The sequence below is a fragment of the Coregonus lavaretus genome (assembly GCF_964263955.1).
Source record: "Coregonus lavaretus genome assembly, chromosome: 10".
Taxonomy (NCBI): Eukaryota; Metazoa; Chordata; class Actinopteri; order Salmoniformes; family Salmonidae; genus Coregonus; species Coregonus lavaretus.
This window is the reverse complement of record NC_139997.1, coordinates 58,833,090-58,857,144: the sequence shown is the minus strand read 5'-3', so window position 1 is coordinate 58,857,144 and position 24,055 is coordinate 58,833,090. Positions and strand designations below refer to the sequence as shown.

Here is a 24,055-nt window from a genome sequence, read left to right as displayed (position 1 = left end):
TGATCACGGAGAGGCTAACTTACTTCCTGGAGAGCAGAGGGCTAGTAACGCCACATCAGAGTGGGTTCAGGAAGGGTAGGGGAACTATGGACCCAGTGCTCTGCTTAGAAGCAGAGGTCAGGAAGGCTCAGGTGAACAAGGAGACTGTTGTAGCTGTCTTTTTTTGATGTGGAGAAGGCGTATGATATGATGTAGAAGGAGGGGTTGTTAATCAAGCTTGATATTATGGGGGGTAGGAGGAAGAACGTACAACTGGATAAAGGATTTTCTGTTTGGAAGGTCTATCCAGGTGAGGGTGGGGAAGTCTCTATCAGGCAGCTACTTGGTGGATAACGGTACACCACAGGGGAGCGTGATTAGTCCTCTGTTGTTCTCAATCATGATCAATGATGTTTACGCTCAGGCACAGCCGAATATTGGGAGGTCATTATTTGCAGAGGATGGGGCCTTATGGAAGAGGGGAAGAAATGTGCCATACATAGTCAGGAAGGTACAGGAAGCAATTGATGAGGTAGAGCGGTGGGCATTAATGTTGGGATTCAGGTTCTCTGTAGAGAAAACTCAAACAGTGTTCTTTACCAGGAGGAAGGTGGGAGATGAGGTATGCTTGAGGTTATATGGGAGAAACTTGGAGAGGGTGGGGGCCTTCAGGTTCCATGGGGTATACTTTGATACTAGACTGACCTGGGCAGAACACATTGAGAGATTGGTGGGAAAGTGTAAGAAGGTGCTAAATGTGATGCGCTGTCTGACGGGGAAGGAGTGGGGGGTTGGGCGTTCCTCATTGAGGACCATGTATGTTGCATTGATCCAATCTGTAATAGACTATGGCAGTATAGAGTATGCTTCGGCAGCCCGGACCTCATTGGAAAGGCTAGATGTCATACAGGGGCAAGGACTCAGAATATGTAGTGGGGCGTTTCGGACGTCCCCAGTAGCTGCATTACAGGTGGAGATGGGGGATATGCCATTGCAGATTAGGAGACAGCAGCTGGCAATTCATTATTGGGTTAACCTATAAGGACATGGGGTGTCTCATCCTGCGAAAGGGATTTTACAGGCATGCTGGGAACATGAGCGAAGACAGAACACAAGCTTTGGGTGGGTGGGTAATACCCAGGCGAAGGAGATGGGACTGTATGGAAGGGAGTTTAGTCCAACAGTAGCTATTCCTGTAAATCCACCATGGCTACTCCCGTCTCCAGTAGTTGATCTAGAAGTGTTGGAGAGACTACAGAAAGATAGGTAGAGTGTTGATCCATCTGATTTGTTTAAGAGACGTCTGGATACTGTGTATCAGGATTTTGTGGCCATTTACACAGATGGTTCAAAAGATCAAAGGACAGGACGTACTGGGTCAGCATTTATATTGCAGGAATGTGGGGTGGAAGTCAGGAAACATATTACAGATAATCTGGCTGTATATACGGCGGAGCTGATGGCCATACTGTTGGCCTTGCAGTGGGTGGAGGAAGTCAAACAAGACAGAGTACTTATTTGCTCTGATTCATGTGCAGTGTTAATGAGTCTTCAGTCCTTTAGCTCAAGTAGCAGACAATACCTGCTTTATGAGGTGCTACAAACCCATGGCAGGATTAGACAGATGGGTATACAGATAAGATTTACTTGGGTCCCAACCCCTGTGGGGGTGGAGGGGAATGAGGCAGTAGATGAACAGGTTAAACAAGCACTTAGTAGTGGGGATGTTGATGTTGTAGTTTCAATGAGCAAGGCAGAGGGAAAAAGCCTGATATATACAGTGATGGTGAAGAGATGGCAGGAGCAGTGGAATAGAAATAATAAGGGAAGGCAGTTATTTCAAGTACAGAGGAAAGTCTGGGAGGGGAGGACGGCAGGAAGGAACAGAACAGAGGAGGCTATTTTTACAAGATTAAGGGTGGGAGCAGCCAGTTGAATAATACATTAAATGTGATAGGAAAGCATCCAACAGGAAAGTGTGATTATTGCCAGGAAACAGAGACCGTGGAGCATGTATTGCTACTGTGTGGGCAGTATCAGAGGAAAAGAGAGAGGATGATATCTAGTATGCGGGAGAAGGGGATACAGGAAATTAGTTTAAAGAGTATATTTAGTAGAACGTCATTAGATATAGTCTCAAATATTTTGTTATCTTTTTAAGAGCAACGGGGCTGGCAGGTAGGATTTAGTTTCTCCCTGTCTCTGGCTCACACTCCAGTATAGTATGTGGCGGTAATGCGCCATAACGTTGGATGCCAAACGCTGATAAACCCCACCGAAGAAGAACAACAACAACAATTTCTCTTTTTAAAATGGGATTTTAAAGCTAACCCGTATTAACCCTAACCACACTGCTAACTTTATGCCTAACCCTAACCTTGAATATAGACGTTGTGTCTGTGGTATCTAAACCGAGTTTTGACGCGAAATTATCCGTGGCCAGAAGCGATACGGGCCTTTCGAAGCTCAAAACAACGCTTTTGAAATTAATGATTTTGCAGATAGATTCTTCTAATATTAGCTGCTATTTGTCTAGATGGCTTTGGAGACTTGTCCCAAGGACCTCCGCCATTTGCGTGCATGCCTTCTGTGCTCTCTTGTGAAGGTAAGTACAAATACCAGGCTAGCAAGCTAACGTTAACAAAGTCGAACACTTAGCAGTGGCATGCATTTGTAAACACTAGTTTACCTGAGAGGTGCCTAGCTACTTACTATTTATCAAACGTAACTTTTTTTTAAAGCTTGCTACTATCTATTAAACGTAAAGCTTGCTGAACTGTTTGTGTGTAATCTAGCTCTGGTCTAGGGCGCGCGGAAATGTGTATGGCTAACTCTGTGTAGTCATTCAATCCATCTTTCTCTTGTCCCTATACAGACTATTGACCAGTTTGAATATGATGGCTGTGACAACTGTGAGTCGTACCTTCAGATGAAGGGAAATCGAGAGATGGTATATGAGTGTACAAGTTCCTCGTTTGATGGGTAAGCTCTATACTCGTAATGTATTACTTTTCAGAGATTGCAGATTGATCCTTTAGTGCCAGTTCTGGACAGTGAGTGTGTTAAACCATTTTGTCTCTGTTTACAGGGTCATAGCCCAGATGAGTCCAGAGGACAGCTGGGTGGCCAAGTGGCAGAGAATCAGTACGTTTGTTGTCACAGTTTATCCTGTTGGACTATGACTTTCTTTCAAACGTGACCTTGAAGTTTCATTTCATTCTGTTGTGCCATTATGTTAGTTTTCACTTTTCCTGTTCAGGTAACTTCAAGCCAGGTGTCTATGCTGTGACGGTGACAGGGCGGTTACCTCCAGGTATGTCACGTTCAAAGGCAGTTAGTGTATATTTTAAACACTCAACCAGGGCTCTAAAGTGTGACATTTTGGTCGCATATGCTCCTAGATGCACTACATGACCAAATGTATGTGGACACCTGCTCGTCAAACATCTCATTCCAAAATCATGGGCATTAATATGGAGTTGGTCCCCCCTTTGCTGCTATAACAGCCTCCACTTTTCTGGAAGGCTTTCTTCTAGATGTTGGAACATTGCGGCGGGGACTTCCTTCCATTCAGCCACAAGAGCAATAGTGAGGTCGGCACTGATGTTGGGCGATTAGGCCTGGTTCGCAGTCGGCGTTCCAATTCATCCCAAAGATTTTTGATGGGGTTGAGGTCAGGGTGCTGGACAGGCCAGTCAAGTTCTTCCACACTGATCTCAACAAACTATTTCTGTATTGACCTCACTTTGTGCACGGGTATTGTCATGCTGAAACAGGAAAGGGCCTTTCCCAAACTGTTGCCACAAAGTTGGAAGCACATAATCGTCTAGATTGTCATTGTATGCTATAGCGTTAAGATTTCCCTTCACTGGAACTAAGGGGCATAGACCGAACAATGAATAACAGCGCAATTATTCCTCCTCCACCAATCTTTACAGTTGGCAGATGCCAGGAGGACGGCCATGGGGCAGGTAGCCTCCTCCTGGCATCCGCCAAACCCAGATTCGTCTGTCGGACTGCCAGATGGTGACGCGTTCTCTGGAGTGATGAATCACGCAATTCCACTGCTCCAGAGTCCAATGGCGGCGAGCTTTACACCACTCTTGGCATTGCGCATGGTGATCCTAGGCTTGTGTGCGGCTGCTCGACCATGGAAACCCATTTCATGAAGCTCCCGCCGAACAGTTCTTGTTCTGACGTTGCTTCCAGAGGCAGTTTGGAACTAAGTAGTGAGTGTTGCAACCAAGGACAGACAATCTTTACGCGCTTCAGCACTCTGTGTTCCCATTCTGTGAGCTTGTGTGGCCTACCACTTCGCAGCTGAGCCGTTGTTGCTCCTAGACGTTTCCACTTCACAATAACAGCACTTACAGTTGACCGGGGCAGCTCTAGCAGGACAGAAATTTTACAAACTGACTTGTTGGAAAGGTGGCATCCTATAACGGTACCACTTTGAAAGTCACTGAGCGCTTCAGTAAGGCCATTCTACTGTGGATGAAAATAGCCGAATCCACTAATTTGATGGGATGTCCATATACTTTTGTGTATATATAGAGTATTTTGCTGTGCGACCTGCCATTTTTAATTTGGGAGCACCAGTATTTTGGGAGCACCAGTGCAACCAGGAAAAAATCACCCAGATAATAATTGTTGAAATTATGGGTTTCCGAGTGCCCTAGAGAAAAAAGTGAGCGCAGATTTGTTCAATCCAAAGCTTAGCTACATGTAAAGAATATTAAAGAATGCATCAGTGATTTGTATTTCTTGCAACTTTCTGAAGGCATGGGAATGCGTGGGTCTACCACTTTGTGTAGCCAAGTAGCGATACCAAAACACTCATGCTAAAGGTTTTCCCCATAAAACTGTCCAAATTAAATGTTAACTGCTAAGTAGGCTTACTTGGCAGAATGGTATCATATCATGATTTTTATCAATCGGGTGGTCTTTTGTTTTGCAAACTCTGCTATTGTGCATGCAGTATCCTACAGAAACATTGCCAGCCAAAATGAAATTAAAGGACAACTATGCCCTCCCAAATGTATTACTTTTTCTTCCCCAGATCTCAAAAGTGGTCTCCTGATGTGGTTTACGCATTGCTGTGGACTTAGAACATCAAATGTAGTTGTTTTTCTATTAGATATTAGAAAAGTGTGATTTTGCAAGGGAAAACCTGAAAAAACCCATTATTAAACATTTGGGGGCACCGAAATAAATGAAAAGGGATAGCTTCTTTAGAAGATCAATGATCATAGCAATGAGTAAATTACTGATCTCTTGCTATATCTCAACCGATTCAATTTTTGTTTGGGGGGGGTTTGATTTTGTGCTCCTAACTTTTTAAAGTTTGGGGCACCAGTGCTACCAATACTTTTTTTCTTTATTTAGAACCCTGACTGCACTCAACAGTCTAGCATAGGAGCCATTCAGAAAATCTTGGCATATGTGGTTAAAATGGTGTTTATCAGGAAACAAGCTGTGGAATCCTCTTGGGTTCTCAGACTGCTGTCATAGAAGTTCACACTGTGGATGAGATTCACTCTCAACATTGTTCTTCTTTCTGTCCTGCAGGGGTGGTGAGAGAGCTGAAGAGCAGAGGAGTGATCTACAAATCCAGAGACACTGCTGTGAAGACATAAGCCTCATCATTACCTCTCTATGTGGACAGACGGTCATCATCAGCACAGCCTCATAATGCAACAACATAACATTCCCATAAACACAGGAGTCTGTGGGGACTGACATTGTGGCTAGTGGGTCTTCTGTTTGCTAAACACAAGTGCAAAGTCTGATTTTGTGTAATGTCTCATAGAACTGTCTTGTTTTCCTTTTTGAAAGATTGTGTGTAATGTTGGGTTGATTGTTTTGAATGGGATGGGATGGGTTCACTCTGCTGAAATAGACAATATGCTTGATTTTTTTTCTTCTCAATTGTTTCATTTACAAACCTGAGTGTAATTATCATTATAATAAATGAAGTCTCTGGGCTTCCGAGTGGCGCAGCGGTCTAAGACACTGCATCGCAGTGCAGAGGCGTTACTACAGACCCGGGTTCATTCCCGGTGGGGCTTTACTTGGCTCATCGCGCTCTAGCGACTCCTTGTGGCGGGCCGGGTGCCTGCAGGCTGACCCCGGTCGCCAGTTGAACGGTGTTTCCTCCAACACATTGGTGCGGCTGGCTTCCGGGTTAAGCTGGCGGTGTTAAGGAGCGCGGTTAGGTGGGTCATGTTTCGGAGGACGCATGACTTTGCCTCTCCCGGTCTTCAATTAATTCACTTCATATCATTACACCCCACAGTAGCAGCCTCTGAAACACTGACCAGTATACTATACACCCACAAGATGGGGCTGTGTAACTGCAGGTTGAAAAATTCACTTTACAATAATGTATAAGGGTGGCAACCACAAGCGACACTAAACCGATGTCTTCTACAAAGGTCAGCCACTAAATTACTACGGCTGGGTCTGGGATTCAGTCCGATTGCTCTTTACCATGAATGCAGTCTCTTCGAATGCGGGAACATTGCCTTTAAAAGGTGAATTGCTGGTAAAGAGCGATCGGATTCAATCCTGGCCTAAATGATATCCCTCAATTGAAAGTTGTTACTTAAGCAATAGTACATGAGGCCATGTGTTATGACATTTTTATCATGGCTGTGACGTGGTTATAGACCGCCACAGCCATGATAAAAATGTCATAACACGTACTCAAGTGTATTCTTGCTTTTTTTATACAACGGGTTACCAGAATTAAAAATCAAGATTATTTCCCAAACCATACATTTTTCTACAAAACGTGATGCTACATTCACTAGTAACACTGGTTGTCAAGTGACATTTTAGTCATTCTCTGGTCGTTAGTTCTATTTGTATTGACTGCCATGTAAAGCAAAACTAGCCAAGCGCTGGTTGATACTGTAGTTCCAGAACCTTGGTTTCTAGGGACGCTGTCCATGGTTCTGAAAACAGCACGTCTATGCCTAGGAAAATAGAATGCCAGATCTAAACATTGTATACTACCCAAGCGATGGTTGATTTAGGTGGATGTTTTTCTATCTGTAACGACCTTACTGGCCAGACAGAGATGAGAGAAGGCTTTCCCGCTAATGAGTGCTCTCAGCTTCCATTTGCATTGTTTTACATGACATCTTTTGAAGCCATTTTGCAGGATATTATTCCATTGATGTTCCTGCTTTGTGTGTCAGACATTGTTCAGGTACTGTATTGAGGCTGCACCACCTTGTTATTAGGAAGTTGATGGGAATCACAGCCAGACAGGTCAGCAGTACTAGGCATACTCCTATTACATTCTCATTCTCTCTATAAACTTGATGGGTCTCTGGAAATTAACATGACAAGAACATGATTGTGATTATCCCTTTATTGGCTCAAGGGAATCTCTAATAAAAAAAATGAATTACGCTGTGTCAATTAGACTAGTGGCCAATCCTCAAATAGGACTCGTTTTTTGAGATAACCCTACCCGAGGTATAACACAACCATGTTTTTCCATATCTCTAAGGTCTCCCATATATTAAATGGATAGTTGTATAAAAAAAAACTACGCTCATGTAACCCAAAATTGCAAGCTTTGATATTGAAAAAATTTGGAGTACAAGTAGTCAGTTGCCTGCCCTACATACCCAAACAAACAGTATTCGGATATCTTGGAAATATAGACCTGTGAACACAGAGATACAATAGTAAGAAATATCAGCTATTAATGTTTTGGTAGCTTTTTGCTCTCATTCAGTGTTGTATGGTCCTGCCTGACAAAAATGCATACAGTTACACTTCTTTTTATGTTGTGACTATTGTAATCAGACACTGAAAACTGTCAGTTTTTCCAGTCAGAAGTTCCTCTGTGGATTGTATATGTTTAGCCCCTACTCTTGCAATTACGTTAGATTTGACTCCAAATCCAATATGGCTTCCAAAATCCAATATGGCTGCCACATTACCATTAAATTGTGGTTTAATCACCTGTATTTGTACACATTTTAAATGAGATAAATTTTTCAGATTTGTGTACTGTACTCAATACTATTTTTGTGTAGATCAACTATGTTAGGAATCCAATATGCCCACCTTATACACTCAAACAACTTTGTCTGGATATATAAAAAGGCAGCAGACTGCTTGGTATGGCAACACCAAGTATTCCAAGGCACAAGCCTCTTTAGGATCAATGAGGCAACTGGGAGGCTCCAACAAAAGGAAAGAGAAATCAACCCTGGACTCTGACACCCTCTCCCTAGCTCTACAAGTTGCCCCAACTGTGGTATAACTTCCTCCTCCAGGATTGGGCTTTAAGTCACCTCCTTATCATTTAGTCTGCCTGAATCCAACATGACCTTCTGCTGTCTCACTGCATTTGTGATGCACATTGGGATGTTCTGGTGCACTCTTATCCTGTTTGGGTTGAGCTGGCGCATTGCTTCTTCCAGACAATCATGACCACCATCCTGGCTGTCTGCCCTGGAGTTGCCGTATATTTTGACTTGGTGACAGTTATGGTGTATGGGGAGGATGCAACCACACATGACAAGCGCGTAAGGCAGGTGTTCACTATAATGAACCAACACAAACTGACACTCATTGACAAGAAATGTCATCAACTTAGTGGGCCTTCACATGTCATAGGAATTGTACCTCTCCAATGTCAATGCCATCCTGAATCTCCCAGAACTGTCCTCAATAGGCCCACTCCACCATCAGTCCTCCCCTCGGGCAGTTACTAGAGACAGAGACATCATGGAACTGGACTGCCACATGTCAGGAGGCCAATCAACAGTCAAAATGCTGTCTGGAAATTGCTGGCTTGCATTGTCCTCATATTTACCTATTTTGCTACCAACCATGGCTGGCCAGGCCATGTGACACCTGAACTGGACTCGCATGTGAAGAATGAGCTTTCATGCTGGGGTGACTCTTGCATTGGTCTGGGAAACTGCAGTTATCCTAACATCCCTATAAGGACATATGCCATTTATGGAAAACAAGAGGCACCTTAGGATGGTAAAACTTGTTGTATGTGATCGTTTATGGTGGCTGGGGATTGACTGTTAGATAATGGTCTTTGTGCACCATACTTGATCAGCTCCACCTCCTCTGCAACCCTTTAACTATCCACCAAATTAATATAAAGACATATGTAGGATGTGACCTGCAGGAAAGAAAAGAAAAGTGTTAAACAAATCAAAATAGATTTGAGATTTGAGATTGCATCAGATGACCTGGCCTCCACAATCCCCCGACCTCAACCAAATTGAGATGGTTTGGGATGAGTCGGACCTCGGAGTGAAGGAAAAGCAGCCAACAAGTGCTCAGCATATGTGGGAACTCCTTCAAGACTGTTGGAAAAGCATTCCAGTGTGAAGCTGGTTGAGAGAATGCCAAGAGTGTGCAAAGCTGTCATCAAGGCAAAGGGTGGCTATTTGAAGAATCTCAAATTTGTTTAACACTTTTTTGGTTACTACATGATTCCATATGTGTTATTTCATAGTTTTGATGTCTTCACTATTATTCTACAAAAAAAAAAAGTGTAGGTGAAAAACCCTTGATTGAGTAGGTGTTCTAAAACTTTTGACCGGTAATGTATTTAGCAGTCTTATGACTTAGGGGTAGAAGCTGTTAAGGGTCCTGTTGGTTCCAGCATTGGTGCCGCTTGCCATGCGGTAGCAGAGAACAGTCTATGGCTTGGATGGCTGGAGTCTTTGACAATTTTTAGGGCCTTCCTCTGACACCGCCTGGTGTAGAGTTCCTGGATGGCAGGCAGATCGGCGCCAGTAATGTACTGGGCCGTACGCACTACCCTCTGTAGTGCCTTGTGGTCGGATGCCAAGTAGTTGCCGTACCAAACGGGGATGCAGCCAGTCAAGATGATCTCAATGGTGCAGCTGTAGAACTATTTTTGGGGGGGATCTTGACCCGCTCCACTACCTCCCCGTTGATGTGAATGTGGGCTTGCTCGGCCCTCCGTTTCCTGTAGTCCACGATCAGCTCCTTTGTCTTGCTGACGTTGAGGGAGAGGTTGTTTTGTGGAATTGCCCATTGTGTGTGAATGAGATTAAAACATGAACACCAGTGAAAAACTAGTTGGCTTTGGCTATTCAAACACAACAGAGGCATGGCAATCTCATTCATAGTCCTACAGCAGATACACTACCGGTCAAACGTTTTAGAACACCTACTCATTCAAGGGTCTTTCTTTATTTTTACTATTTTTTACTTTGTAGAATAATAGTGAAGACATCAAAACTATGAAATAACACATATGGAATCATGTAGTAAGCAAAAAAGTGTTAAACAAATCAAAATATATTTTATATTTGAGATTCTTCGAATAACCACCCTTTGCCTTCATGACAGTGTCAAGTTGCGTCAATTCAAATCTGGTATAGGAACAAAAAGAGGTCAATACACGTCTTCTAAAATAGACTAGTATTTTAATTAATGCAAACACTTGAATGGTAAATATGATGTTCGTATATACGGGCCCACTGAAACACCACGCAGGGCAGTCAGAGAACTAACTTTTTCAACCCAAGGTTCTTCTTTAATACTCTGACAGAGATAGTTCCTGCTCCAGGCTGGGCCTGTCAGAGTAGAGGCTGGGTGTGGTTTAAACTTACCCAACCTATCGATGGCGCACAGGCTGGTCCCAGGCCCTTGGCGCATCCCTGTTGCCGGGCATTAGTTGTTTTTGTTGCAGTACACATGTCCTTGAGCAGTTTAACAAAGAGTCAGTGTGTGTGTGAGTCACAAGTCTATCTCAGCCTACCCCCTAACGGTTCCTCACATTAATCACAGCTTGTTATGTTAAACAATCTATATCAGTACAGCACAAACCTATTATGTTTAATCATTAATGTATTCTTTCTAAGCTAGGCATCACATCTAGTTGTAAGAGAATAGATCCCCACAACAGCTTTGCACACTTGCGCAGGAGGGTAGATCACCGAATACAGAGTTTATTCCATCGTACCAAATTGCACTGGATAGCGACAAACGAAAACAGGCACAGGGGAAACTATCTACCCCGGCAATATACGGTACGGGTAGCTCCACCGAGCTACACTACTCTCACAATAAACAATCACCCACAAGGACAAGGGGGCAGAGGGAACACTTATACACAGACTAATGAGGGGATAAGAAGCAGGTGTGTGTAATTAACAAGACAAGACAAATAGAATGATGATATATGGAGCGGCAGTGGCTAGTAAGCCGGTGACGACGAACGCCGAAGCCTGTCCGAACAAGGAGGGGAGGCAGCCTTGGCAAAAGTCGTGACACTTACGCATTGGCCATGAGACGCATTTTACCCTCTTCTCACACTGTCACGGCACACCTTTTATATCTCACGCATTGAAAAGTACTGCTTTTATTTTTCTAATTAGTCCATTGTATGGTCAGTGTTAACTTTTCAACTGTGCTCCAAATCGTTTTGAAATAGGAGCATCTGCGCCTGCAATTTAACATCACGAGCAGAACCTCTATAATTGTCCTGTCTTTCCACAGCACATTGAAGCATATGATTGGTCTAGTTATGTAAGGGATCAAGGGGATTGGATGCATGTTTTAAAGAAACGCCCCTCAAAATTTTTGAGTTGAATGGAGAGAGAGAACCTTCCTGCTGAGTGTATAAAACAGCAAAAAGGGTAGCACGGTAGCACTGTTTTATGAACAATGTTGTCAACAGAATTAGGTGCTGTTACTCCCTTCCCTATTGCAGAACGCAGCCTTTTGACAGCATGTACTAAAGTCAATTTAATCCACACTTGCATTAGTCCCCTCGTTTGGTGGTTGGCATTTAGGCTGTGACAACGAAAAGGCAGCAGACAGACCTACAGTATGTTTTATCAGGGATGTTTGGTAGAGTGACCTGTAACTATGAAAATCATTTTGTCAAATCATTGTGAACCCAAAAGTGTAAGTTTGATTCTAGAGGGGGGACAATAAATAGAACAATTATTTGGTTAGGGTGTAGGGGCAGATTTATGTCATCTTCTCTTCAGGAGATTTTTATTATCTATTTACTTTAATTACCTGATCAGTGGAACAATTCTCATTCTTCACAATAGGCTAAAATATAAGGTAATTAGTGTACTTGTCAGCAAAAACATTACTATTATTCCCCACACTTATTTCATTTTGTTATTCCACTTCTTTCCAATTTTGCCAGTTTAATCACATATTTAAAATCTGGTATGCCAATGAGGCTATGTATTTTTTTTGCAGCCAGTCATGGACAGTTTTGAATAAGTCATACAAATAAGCATTGGATATTAAATGCTCCAGGCCTTAAATATAATTTTTGACATTTTAGTATTGTGCACATGCTAGGCAGAGATGGTAGGGGGACTCACAACTCATAAACGCATCATATCGTGTCTATGTAGAGTAAGATGATGCCAACGATCTTCAACTAGTAGGCATAAACCACCTGAATATGAATATTCATTCGATTTTTCTTGAAGGTTTGGTGATTTTGAGAAGTGTATTCTTATAACTAGAACATTTTCTAACACCCAGCACTTGGGAAACATGGATCAGAGGTGGCCAACCCTGCTGGAGAGCAAGCAGGATTTTCTTCCAGCCCTATTTTAAAGAGATAGTTTACCCAAATGACAAATGACAAAATACAAAAAGTTTGTGTCCTTACCTTGAAAGCAGTCTACGGACAAGGAGACTGCAATCTATGATTTGGTTACCCACTACCATCAACCATTAATATTTCCTGTGCAGCACCTTGGTGTAGTGGTAACACTCCCCGGTACGTGTCGCATACAACTTTCCACCTGAGAACAGGGATCAATCCCTGATTCCAACCTTCCCACTGTTTCTAGCATTTGCCTGTCTCCCTATGTCATTACCGTGTCAATAAAGTATCAAACCACCTAAAAAATATGTTTACAAAAATATCAGCATGGTTTACATTTCATCCCCTCAAAGTAACAAAGTCGTCCAATTTTGAGTGTTCATTTAATGTTCAAAGCATCCTGAATACACCTGACCTGTGGTTTAGACCTAAGCCATGTCAAAATACGTAGAATTGCAGGAAATGAGCTTTAAAACAGTTAAATATTCCCCCTCCTATGGGTTGTGTTCTGGGGGCAATGAAATTCACTTAGCAAATCTCATTCCAAGCTTTTTTCAAAAGTTGGCATCCTTAGAGTCAATTACATTAGCCACAACATTAAAAAAAGTGTATCTGTATGTATTTCTGTTAGGGAGGACCATACAGCATTGAATGAAAACAAATTTGACTTGGAAAGTTGTCTATTGAACAGCTACCAAAAAGTTAAGTTTACATTCATCATAAATATTCATAGTTGATATTTCTGCCTATTGCCTATATTTTCAAAATGCTATAATATATACTAATGTCCTTTGTTTCTGTATTTAGGGCAGACAACTTGCAATATTGGGTTACATGAGCTTATGTGCCCCAGCCCCCTCCAGCCAGGCATTATTCTGCACTGTTTCAGTTAAGGGTGTGTGTCACAATATCTATCAATATAACCACTTTTGCAGTAAAATATTATCAATTTCATATATGGGAGACATTAGAGATATGCGGAAACATGGTTGTTTTTTATTATACCTCAGGTAGGGGTATCTCAAAGATCTTTGGGCCTTGCCACTAGCCTTTGTCTGCTTGGAAGTGCAAGGAGGCGATTTCATAAAGGGGAAAACAGGTAGTAGTTGAGGTGGAGTGTAGCAGATGTATTTTTTTGTCAGAAGAACTACATACCCTCCATCAGACCACTGTGTCATGTTTGATTGAACATCCGCACCCCTCCTCTACACATGACAGACACACCCAATGACATCCAACACCATGGTTGTATGCTTGGGTACATACCTTCCTAGCATATATCCACCCTCGGGTGTCTTTTCTATTTGCTGAACGATGAAAATAACAGCTTCCGTCCTGTTTATAGTTGAGACTTTTAGACAGCACATTTTGCCCAATGTAGGCTATGATCAATTTGATAGTGGGTGTGGGGGGGGATTTACAGAGTGTGGGAAATTTCTGAATTTCATCATTATGTGTGATCTTCTTTTTGTGGCTCTATAAGAGCTTAACCTGAGGTCAAGTAGAATAGTGTTCTTACCATCGGAATAATCTAGATGCTATTTCTATAGTTCTTACACACACCACCACAACCCCACAGACCCGCTCTGTGGTGACAAGACTCTTCATTCCCACGCTGAGAAAGAAGACGAGGTCAAAATGAGACCCGTAAGAACACGGCATCATTTACCCCTTTTGAGAATAAAATTACATTTTCAGTTGTTTTTGGAACAATATGAAGTATCAAACAGTACTTAGACAACAAATCTGATCATAAATTCATCTTAAAAGATAGTGAAAAATAGGTTGACGATGTACAGTTGAAGTCGGAGGTTTACATACACCTTAAACAAATACATTTAAACTCAGTTTTTCACAATTCCTGACATTTAATCCTAGTAAAAATTCCCTGTCTTAGGTCAGTTAGGATCACCACTTTATTTTAAGAATGTGAAATGTCAGAATAATAGTAGAGAGAATGATTTATTTCAGCTTTTATTTCTTTCATCACATTCCCAGTGGGTCAGAAGTGTACATACACTCACTTAGTATTTGGTATCATTGCCTTTAAATTGTTTAACTTGGGTCAAACGTTTCGGGTAGCCTTCCACAAGCTTCCCACAATAAGTTGGGTGAATTTTGGCCCATTCCTCCTGACAGAGCTGATGTAACTGAGTCAGGTTTGTAGGCCTCCTTGCTCACACACACTTTTTCAGTTCTGCCCACAAATGTTCTATAAGATTGAGGTCAGGGCTTTGTGATGGCCACTCCAATACATTGACTTTGTTGTCCTTAAGCTATTTTGCCACAACTTTGGAAGTATGCTTGTGGTCATTGTCCATTTGGAAGACCCATTTGCGACCAAGCTTTAACTTCCTGACTGATGTCTTGAGATGTTGCTTCAATATATCCACATAATTTTCCTTCCTCATGATGCCATCTATTTTGTGAAGTGCACCAGTCCCTCCTGCAGCAAAGCACCCCCACAGCATGATGCTGCCACCCCCGTGCTTCACGGTTGGGATGATGTTCTTCGGCTTGAAAGCAACCCCCTTTTTCCTCCAAACATAACGATGGTCATTATGGCCAACAGTTCTATTTTTGTTTCATCAGACCAGAGAATGTTATCTCATATATCAATATAAGTTTCCTATCTTGAAATGTTACTCCATATGGATATAATATGAAGCAGTGATACTATATCTAGACATTATCTTTTGTGTTTCATTCTCATTCCAAACAATATTGATATTCTTGGGGTATCTTTCAGCTCTTCATGGGGTGTCATGTGTTGGTTTGGTTGTCACATGGCCTGATTTGGGTTATATCATTCCACTCATCATGCAATCAGGTTACCACTGGTAACTACCTACTGACTTGGTCTTCCTGACAAAATACCCTTTTTATTTGAAGATTATTTTTTTTAAGTCTATTCAGACGACTTGATAAAGCAGCAGTCATGGAACACATCATTACAAAGTTCCCTGAACAACAATCAGTGATCAGGGACGGTTGCTAGTAATATGAAAGAGATCCATATGATCAACCTCGAGTGTTCATCAGCCCGCCTTGTGGTTTCACTTCAGCTTCCTCTGTGATGAGGGAAGGGGGTAGGCGGCTGAGGCCTCTGATAGCTTCTAGGTGAGTATGGAGCCAATTACTTCTCAGCCCTATCCCAGCTAACAATTCTAGGGAGAGAGAACATTTTTGTAATGTTACCCATAAAGTTTCCCTAATGTTTGAGTTTCTGTTAGTTAGGGGAACATTCTATCTAATTTAACAAAAACCTTCGGAGAACCTTTTTAGCATGTTTTGGTGTTAAAGTTAGGAGAACATTCCCTTAATATCAAGCAGAACTGATCTAGAATGTGGTTATAATGTCCTCAGAGTATATAACATTAATGTTCCATTTTCTGAGGGTTAAGAGAATATTCCATCAACGTTCCACCAAACATACACAGAACATGGTTGCCATGTTCTCAGAATATACAATATGAATGTTCTAGACACGTTTCATGGGACGTTTCAAGAACATTAATGTGTCCAGTTTTCTGAGGTTTAGGAGAATATTCCATCAACGTCCCACCAAACATACACAGGACATGGTTGCCATGTTCTCACAATATTAGATATTAAAGGTCCCGAACAGTCAAAATTATGTTTTTCCTAAAATATTTGGATATTTCAAAGTCGGGTGACCCATGTATGAAAAATGGCTGTAGATGGTACATTGATAAAGTTTCATAATAAAGTTACTGGTCCCCTCCCCCTGTGTCAAACACTTGGATTCAGGGGGCAGGCATTACCAAGGGTTTACTTCCGGCTTTATGCAACGTCACATAAAGCCGGAAATGAAAAACACCAATGGTAGTGTCTTATTATCTTAACTAATTTTAATATGTACCACCTTAAAACCATCATCACATGTGAGCCTATGCCTTGCTTTATCTTTGTTTACAAATGGTAAGCTAGCTACTAGTAGCTGTCCAGCTAAGAATTCTAGGGTGAGAGAACATTTTTGAAATGTTACCCATAATGTTCCCCTAATGTTGGAGTGTCCAGTTTTCCATTAGTTAGGGGAACATTCTATCTATGTTAGCAAAAACCTTCTGAGAACCTTTTTAACATGTGTTTGGTGTTAAAGTTAGGAAAACATTCCCTTAATTTCAAACAGAAGTTATCTAGAACGTGGTAACAATGTTCTCAGAATATGCAACATTAATGTTCTAGACGTGTTTTATGGGACGTTGCAAGAACATTCATGTGTCCAGTTTTCTGAGTGTTAGTTACATAAACCATGTAAAACAAACGTGTCTCTGATTAGGAATCACATCAGCTCTTGTCATTGCATTTCTATCTGTAATATTCCATCAACATTCCACCAAACATACACAGAACATGGTTGCCATGTTCTCAGAATATACAATATTAATGTTCTAGACACGTTCCATAAGAACGTTCCTGTTCATAAACTATGTACAACAAATGTGTCTCTGATTAGGAATCACATCAGCTCTCATCGTTGCATTTGTACCTGAGAATATTCCATCAACGTTCCACCAAACATACACAGACCATCAAGGCCCTGATTGGTGAACCACTGATCCATTCACAGCTCTTTTGGTAAGGGATACTCACACACAGTGCTTTTAACATAGTGTTTTCAACGTACATATGTGACATACATGATTACATTGTGCATGTTCATTTATATAGTAATAATTTTTCAACATGTCCTCACCTGGGATTTGAATTCACAACCTGTTGGTTCACAGCATTCAGATCTTCCTGCTACTCCACCATGTCTGTGTCAGTTAGCAGCAAATTTGACTATTCTCTCATCATTGATTTGATTGACTTATTTCAACAATTGAAGGTCTTTCTGTATAGTTATCTAATGTTGGTGGGGCATATTAACCTGTTTTAATGATACTCCTGAATCACTATGATCAATGAAAGTGTTTCTTGAGTGTGTACTTTTAATAGAGCTGAGATTTACTTCAAAGTGCATTCACTCTATTGCCTACACATATGAAGTTGCATCAGATATACACAAGTGCCTAGGGAGGAGGGGTTAGGGTTTCTTCTGGACAGGGCCTAATACTGACCCAATAAGTACATGCAACAGAATATACAACATTAATGTTCTAGATGTGTTTTATGGGACGTTGCAAGAACATTCACGTGTCCAGTTTTCTGAGTGGTAGTTACATAAACCATGTAAAACAAACGTGTCTCTGCTTAGGAATCACATCAGCTCTTGTCATTACATTTATATCTGTAATATTCCATCAACATTCCACCAAACATACACAGAACATGGTTGCCATGTTCACAGAATATCCAATATTAATGTTCTAGACACGTTCCATAAGAACGTTCCTGTTCATAAACCATTTAGAACAAACGTGTCTCTGATTAGTAATTAAATCAGCTCTCGTCATATCATTTCTATCTGTAACATTCCTAATTTATTGCCGAAACATGGATAATCCTACAGTTTCCCATCTTTCAATGAGAAACTCATTTTTATTAAATCCGATAAGTGTGTTGTAACTGTTGCCAAATAATGACATTAACATATATTGCTAAGAATGTGACAATACGGTGACTCTCCTAGCGGGTCTCAAACACAGACCACCAGCACCAATGACAAACGTCCTAACCACTGTCCCAATAAGGGATATCTCAAAGATGTGTGCTTTTTGGGACAGTATAGTTAGGCCCTGTCCAGAATAAACCCTAACCCCTCCTACCTAGGCACTTGTGTAGATCTGAAACTACTTGATAGGTATAAGCAATAGGGTGAATGCTCTTTGAAGTAAATCTCAGCTCTGTTAAAAGCAAACTCAATAAAATATTTTATTGATCATAGTGATTCAGGAGTATTATTAAAACAGGTTAATATGCCCCACCAACATTACACAACTATACAGAAAGCCCTTAAATAGCTGAAATAAGTAAATAAAATCAATGATAAGAGAATAGTCAGATTAACTGATAATTTACACAGACATGGTTGCATAGCAGGAAGCTTGGAGTGCTGTGAACCAAGAGGTTGTGAGTTCAAATCCCAGGTGAGAACATGAATAATAACTACTGATTAATTGAACATGCACAATGTAATTATGTATGTCAAATATGTAAATTGAAAACACTATCTTAAAAGCATTGTGTGTGAGTATTCCGAACCTTGCCAATAGACAAGAGCTGTGAATGGATCAGTGGTTCACCAATCAGGTCCTTGATTGGCTCGGCAACCAGACGTAATGTGTAAAGTTGTTTTTTAGGGGGACACAAATGTTTTTTTGCCACGTTTCCATGAACATGAATATCTTCTGTTATGAGAACATGGCAACCATGTTCTGTGTATGTTTGGTGGGACATCGATGGAATATTCTCCTAACCCTCAGAAAAATGGACACATGAATGTTCTTGCAACGCTTCCATGAAACGTGTCTAGAACATTAGGTTCTGAGAACATGGTAACCACGTTCTGGGTAAGTTCTATTTGACATTAAAGGAAACATTCCTTGCACATCACAGGAACGTTCCTATGAAAATGTTAGTTAATGACCTAATGAGACTTTTAAGGGAACGTTCTCTAAAGTTGTTGTTAGCTGGGATGTCACCACATGTGTAAGATTATAAATATGTTTTTATACTTCTATCACATTTTGCATGGTTCTACTGATTACAAACTAGATGTACAGTTTAGGGCATTCTGAGTCATTTCACGAAAGCCAGTGGGAGACAAAAGTGAAGAAAAAAAAATACACGAGAACCAGCTATCAGCGTCTCGGTACAGAAACCCTTGGCAACCGCAGGCCAGCCCAGGCTAGGCAGGCACTGTCGGGAAGGCTCATGGTGTTGTCAGCTCCGCCCATGTGGTCATGCCCCAACCCCTGCAGATGAGATCATCAGACTCCGCCTCTCTCTGCGAAGGATAGCGCATCCTCTTTTGTCTGCCGCTCACAGGGACACACAGGCCCTGTCTCATTGGTGGCTGACGCTGCTATGATTGGTTTTGCCCTTATTTGGACATATCTACGCTTCTATCAGTATCTTGAAGGGGAATGTATCAATTCAATCCATTGTTGACGAGTATTTGTAGGCCTCATGCTGCCTCCACCTTTTTTATGTCTAGCTGAGGTTGTAACATCTGGGTTATCTATCAAACTCATTTTATAGTCTGAACGCCTAATGAAAAAGAGAGGAAACAAGCTAGAGGATATTTCAGTAGAGGCTCCGGCGTGATGTATTTCTGGGCCAAAGCTGATATTGTACCCTTACGGTAAACTTGGCAGCAAGAAGGGAGGGTCGATATTAAAGAGGGCGATAAAGGTAGCAAGGGCGATTCTGAACATTACAACAGCAGCACGCACGTGCACGTACCTGCGCTGTTGCTCGTGACCCTGTTTCATAAGGGCTGATGAAACTTCCTCTTTTTAGCAGTATTCAGAACAGCTACGGAACTGAGAGAACGGGGGTTCTACTAAATAAATGGAGGATATAATATCTTACCCTGAATATTTTTGCTAGGAACTAAACTTCTAAACTAAATTTGACTTGAAACGAAACTTCAGACGAGTCGGGTTAGCCTTGGCTTGGACCTATAGACAGTGGTTGGAGGATTGGATGGCAGAAGTGGGGCAGCAGGGCTATCCAGTGGCAGGGTGGTTTGGTGTCGACACATGACTAAATGAAACTGGGCGTACATCCCAAATGGCACCCTTTTCCCTACATAGTGCACTACTTTTGATCAGAGCCTATGGGCCCACGTCAAAAGTAGTGCACTATATAGACGATAGGGTGTCAATTGAGGCACATCGTGTGAGAGGGCCAGGCCAGGGAGAGCAGGGGCAGGGAGGCGGGGGGGGGGGGGGGCAGGGAGGGGAAATGGCTGGCGGCTCAGATAAGGTCTATCTCGCTAGGGACAGTGTGGGTCTTTGAAAGCCCCCCGCTTTGTGTTCATCAAACAGACGTGCACTGATCACTTCCCTTCTGGCACTCACACAGATGCCTTATAACTGGCAGCCAGGGTCCTTGTTATAGTACCCATACCATACACATAAATATATGGCCCATATCCCGACTCACACATATGACCTCCATTTCACAACATATGCACAAACGCAAAACACAACAACAAGAAACATGTTCTTGCCATTGTCAAATAAAAACGGATTGATACAAAGTTCTAGGTTTTCCGTGTCTGATTTACGGTCTGTTTTTGTTTGTCATTATAGGATATTGATCTTCCATTAATGATTAATCCGTTGGACATCTGGTTCATTCTAAAACATCACTTGACAGATTTTTTTTGTGTGATTTAAGATTAAAACAGATATTCTCATTGCATGATCTTAGTGTTCTTGAAACCGATCAATGTGTTGTGGTCGGGCCAGTCCGGCATGTAAGCAGCACAAGAGAGTCGTTTTTTAGAAAGGCCTTTGTGCTGAATGTCTCAACTATATCCCCTCTTCTTGTTTTTTCTTTCAGCAGCACAGGGGAACCATTTCAACCGTTTAATGATGACACACTCATTCATTCACCTTTTATGATTTTCCGTGTCACTACAACAATGCCACCTTTTTGGGATAGCTTGCAGACTCTTTTCAAGAGACTCCTTTCATCCTACTATCCTGTGGGGTCCAAAATGATTGGATCCCTTGATAAAGATGAGCAAAAAAGACTGTATAAAATAAATAATATTCTATGCTTTATTGTATGCTCAAACTTTTTTTACATTATATTATTTTATACTAATACAATTGCTCAGAGAAACATATTTAGTTTAACAAGTAATAATACTTATTTTTAAGATAGGGGTCAAAATTATTGGATCCCCTGTTTTCATTTTTATTTTTATTTTTTTACCTTTATTTAACTAGGCATGTCAGTTAAGAACAAATTCTTATTTACAATGACGGCCTACCCCGGCCAAACCTGGACGACGCTGGGTCAATTGTGCGCCGCCCTGTGGGACTCCCAATCACGGCCGGTTGTGATACAGCCTGGAATACTCCGACACCTTCCCCTTGTAAGGATAACGACACTGAGTCTTTTTCTAAAATGTTTTATGAGATTGGAGAACACATTGGTAGGGATCTTAGACCATTCCTCCTTACAGAATCTTTCCAGATCCTTGATATCCTTCGCCTGCGCTTTTGGACTGCCCTCTTCAATTCAAACCATAGGTTTTCAATGGGGTTCCAGTCCGGAGAATGTTGATTTTGTGGTCAATTAAGCATTTTTTTGTGGATTGTGATTTGTGCTTGGGGTTATTGCCTTGCTGAAACATTCACTTGCAGCCAAGATTCAGCCTCCTGGCAAAGGAACCAGGCTTTTGGCTAAAATGTCCTGATAAAGTTCATGATGCCGTTGACCTTAATTTAACAAGGGCCCAAGGACCAGTGGAAGCAAAATAGCCCCATAACATCAAAGATCCACCATCATATTTTACAGTAGGGATGAGGTATTTTCTGCATATGTATCTTTCTTTCGATGCAAAACCCACCACTGGTGTGCATGGCCAAAGAGCTCTAATTTCATGTCATCCAACAAATGTAAACGCCTGGAGTTTGCTAAATGGCATTGGCACTTGGATTGAACCGGTACTATAGTCAGATGACATGAAAATAGAGCTCTTTGGCCATGCACACCAGTGGTGAGTTTTCAAATCCTATGTTATTTGTCACATGCTTCGTAAACAACAGGTGTAGACTAACAGTGAAATGCTTACTTATGGGTCCTTTTCCAACAATGCAGAGTTAAAGATAAAGATACATTTTATTACAAAATAGAAATAGTGAATAAATACACAGTGAATAACAATAATGAGTAAAAATAACATGGCTATATACAGGGAGTACCAGTACTGAGTAGATGTGCAGGGGTATGAGGTAATTGAGGTAGCTATGTACATATAGTAGGGGTAAAGATAATAGACAGTAGCAGCAGCGAATGTGGTGAGTGCGAAAATGTGTGTGTGTGTGTGAGAGTGTGTGTGTGTGTGTTGGGGTGTCAGTGTAATTACGTGTGAATGTCTGGGTAGAGTTCAGTGTGTGCATAGAGTCAGTGCATAGAGTTAGAGCTTGTTCAGCAGTCTTACGGCTTGTGGGTAGAAGCTGTTAAGGGTCCTGTTGGTTCCAGACTTGGTGCACTGGTAACGCTTGCTGTAGGAAAGAGAACAGTCTATGACTTGGCTGGATTCTTTGACAATTTTTAGGGCCATCCTCTGACACCGCCTGGTATAGAGGCAGGGTGATGTACTGGGCCGTACTCACCACCCTCTGTAGCGCCTTGCGGTCAGGTGTCTTGCAGTTGCCGTACCAAATGGTGATGCAGCCAGTCAAGATGCTCTCAATGGTGCAGCTGTAGAACTTTTTGAGAATCTGTGATGTGGACACAGAGGAGCTTGAAGCTCTCGACCTGCTCCTCTACAGCCCCGTCGATGTGAATTGGGGCGTGCTCGCTCCTCTGTTTCCTGTAGTCCACGATCAGCTCATTTGTCTTGCTGACGTTGAGGGAGAGGTTGTTGTCCTGACACCACACTGTCAGGTCTCTGACCTCCTTCCTATAGGCTGCTTCATTGTCATCAGTGATCAGTCCTACCACCGTCATGTCGTCGGGAAACTTGATGATGCTGTTGGAGTCGTGCGCGGCCACACAGTCGTGGGTGAACAAGGTGTACGGGAGGGGACTAAGCACACACCCCTGAGGGGCCCCTGTGTTGAGGGTCAGCGTGGCGGATGTATTGTTGCCTACCCTCACCACCTGGGGGCGGCCAGTCAGGAAGTCCAGGATCTAGTTGCAGAGGGAGGTGTTCAGTCCCAGGGTCCTGAGCTTGGTAATGAGCTTGGAAGGGACTATGGTGTTGAATGCTGAGCTGTAGTCAATGAACAACATTTTTACATAGGTATTCCTTTTGTCCAGGTTGGATAGGGCAGTGTGCAGTGCGATGGCGATTGCGTCATCCTTAACTTGACTCTCAAAGCATTTCATGATAACAGAAGTGAGTGCTACGGGCGAGTGAGTCCTTTAGTTCAGTTACCTTCGCTTTCTTGGGTACAGGAACAATGGTGGACATCTTGAAGCAAGTGGGGACAGCAGACTGGGATAGGGAGAGATTGAAAATGTCCGTAAACACTCCAGCCAGCTGGTCTGAGGACGCGGCTAGGGATAATGTCTGGGCCGGCAGCCTTGCGAGCCACGGAGAACGAGAGCTCACAGTCCTTGGAAGCGGCGGTGGCCTGCACTGTGTTTTCCTCGAAGCGGGCAAAGAAGGTGTTTAGCTTGTCCAGTAGCAAGACGTCGGTGTCCGCGACATGGCTGGTTTCCAGTACGCGCGTTGTGCATTTACTTGGATATAACGAGAGCTTTGTGCAAGAGTGGCCAACTCTTAGTGTCCTGGGCACCTCCCTGCAAGGAAGGGCCCCTCTCTTGTCAACGGTTGTCACATTGGATTGTGGGAGCTACTATATTGGCCTACTG

General features: G+C 42.2%; 1 protein-coding gene across 1 annotated transcript; it reads left to right on the top strand.

Annotated features, from left to right (window-relative positions):
* Positions 1-1,854: 1,854 nt before the first annotated feature.
* On the top strand, positions 1,855-5,976 carry LOC311135569 (transcription elongation factor SPT4). The gene is made up of 5 exons (XM_084169580.1): positions 1,855-2,584; positions 2,855-2,961; positions 3,068-3,123; positions 3,239-3,292; positions 5,548-5,976. Exons 1-5 carry the CDS (start codon positions 2,516-2,518, stop codon positions 5,613-5,615), a joined length of 354 nt encoding a protein of 117 aa, XP_084025706.1. The 5' UTR covers positions 1,855-2,515; the 3' UTR covers positions 5,616-5,976.
* The last annotated feature ends 18,079 nt before the right edge of the window (positions 5,977-24,055 follow it).

Excerpts from the sequence above, each read along its gene's own strand:
- LOC311135569 (XM_084169580.1), top strand. The coding sequence starts at position 2,516 with ATGGCTTTGGAGACTTGTCCCAAGGACCTCCGCCATTTGCGTGCATGC. Across the intron at positions 3,124-3,238 it reads GGCCAAGTGGCAGAGAATCA|GTAACTTCAAGCCAGGTGTC; the intron begins GTACGTTTGTTG and ends TTTCCTGTTCAG. Across the intron at positions 3,293-5,547 it reads GACAGGGCGGTTACCTCCAG|GGGTGGTGAGAGAGCTGAAG; the intron begins GTATGTCACGTT and ends TCTGTCCTGCAG.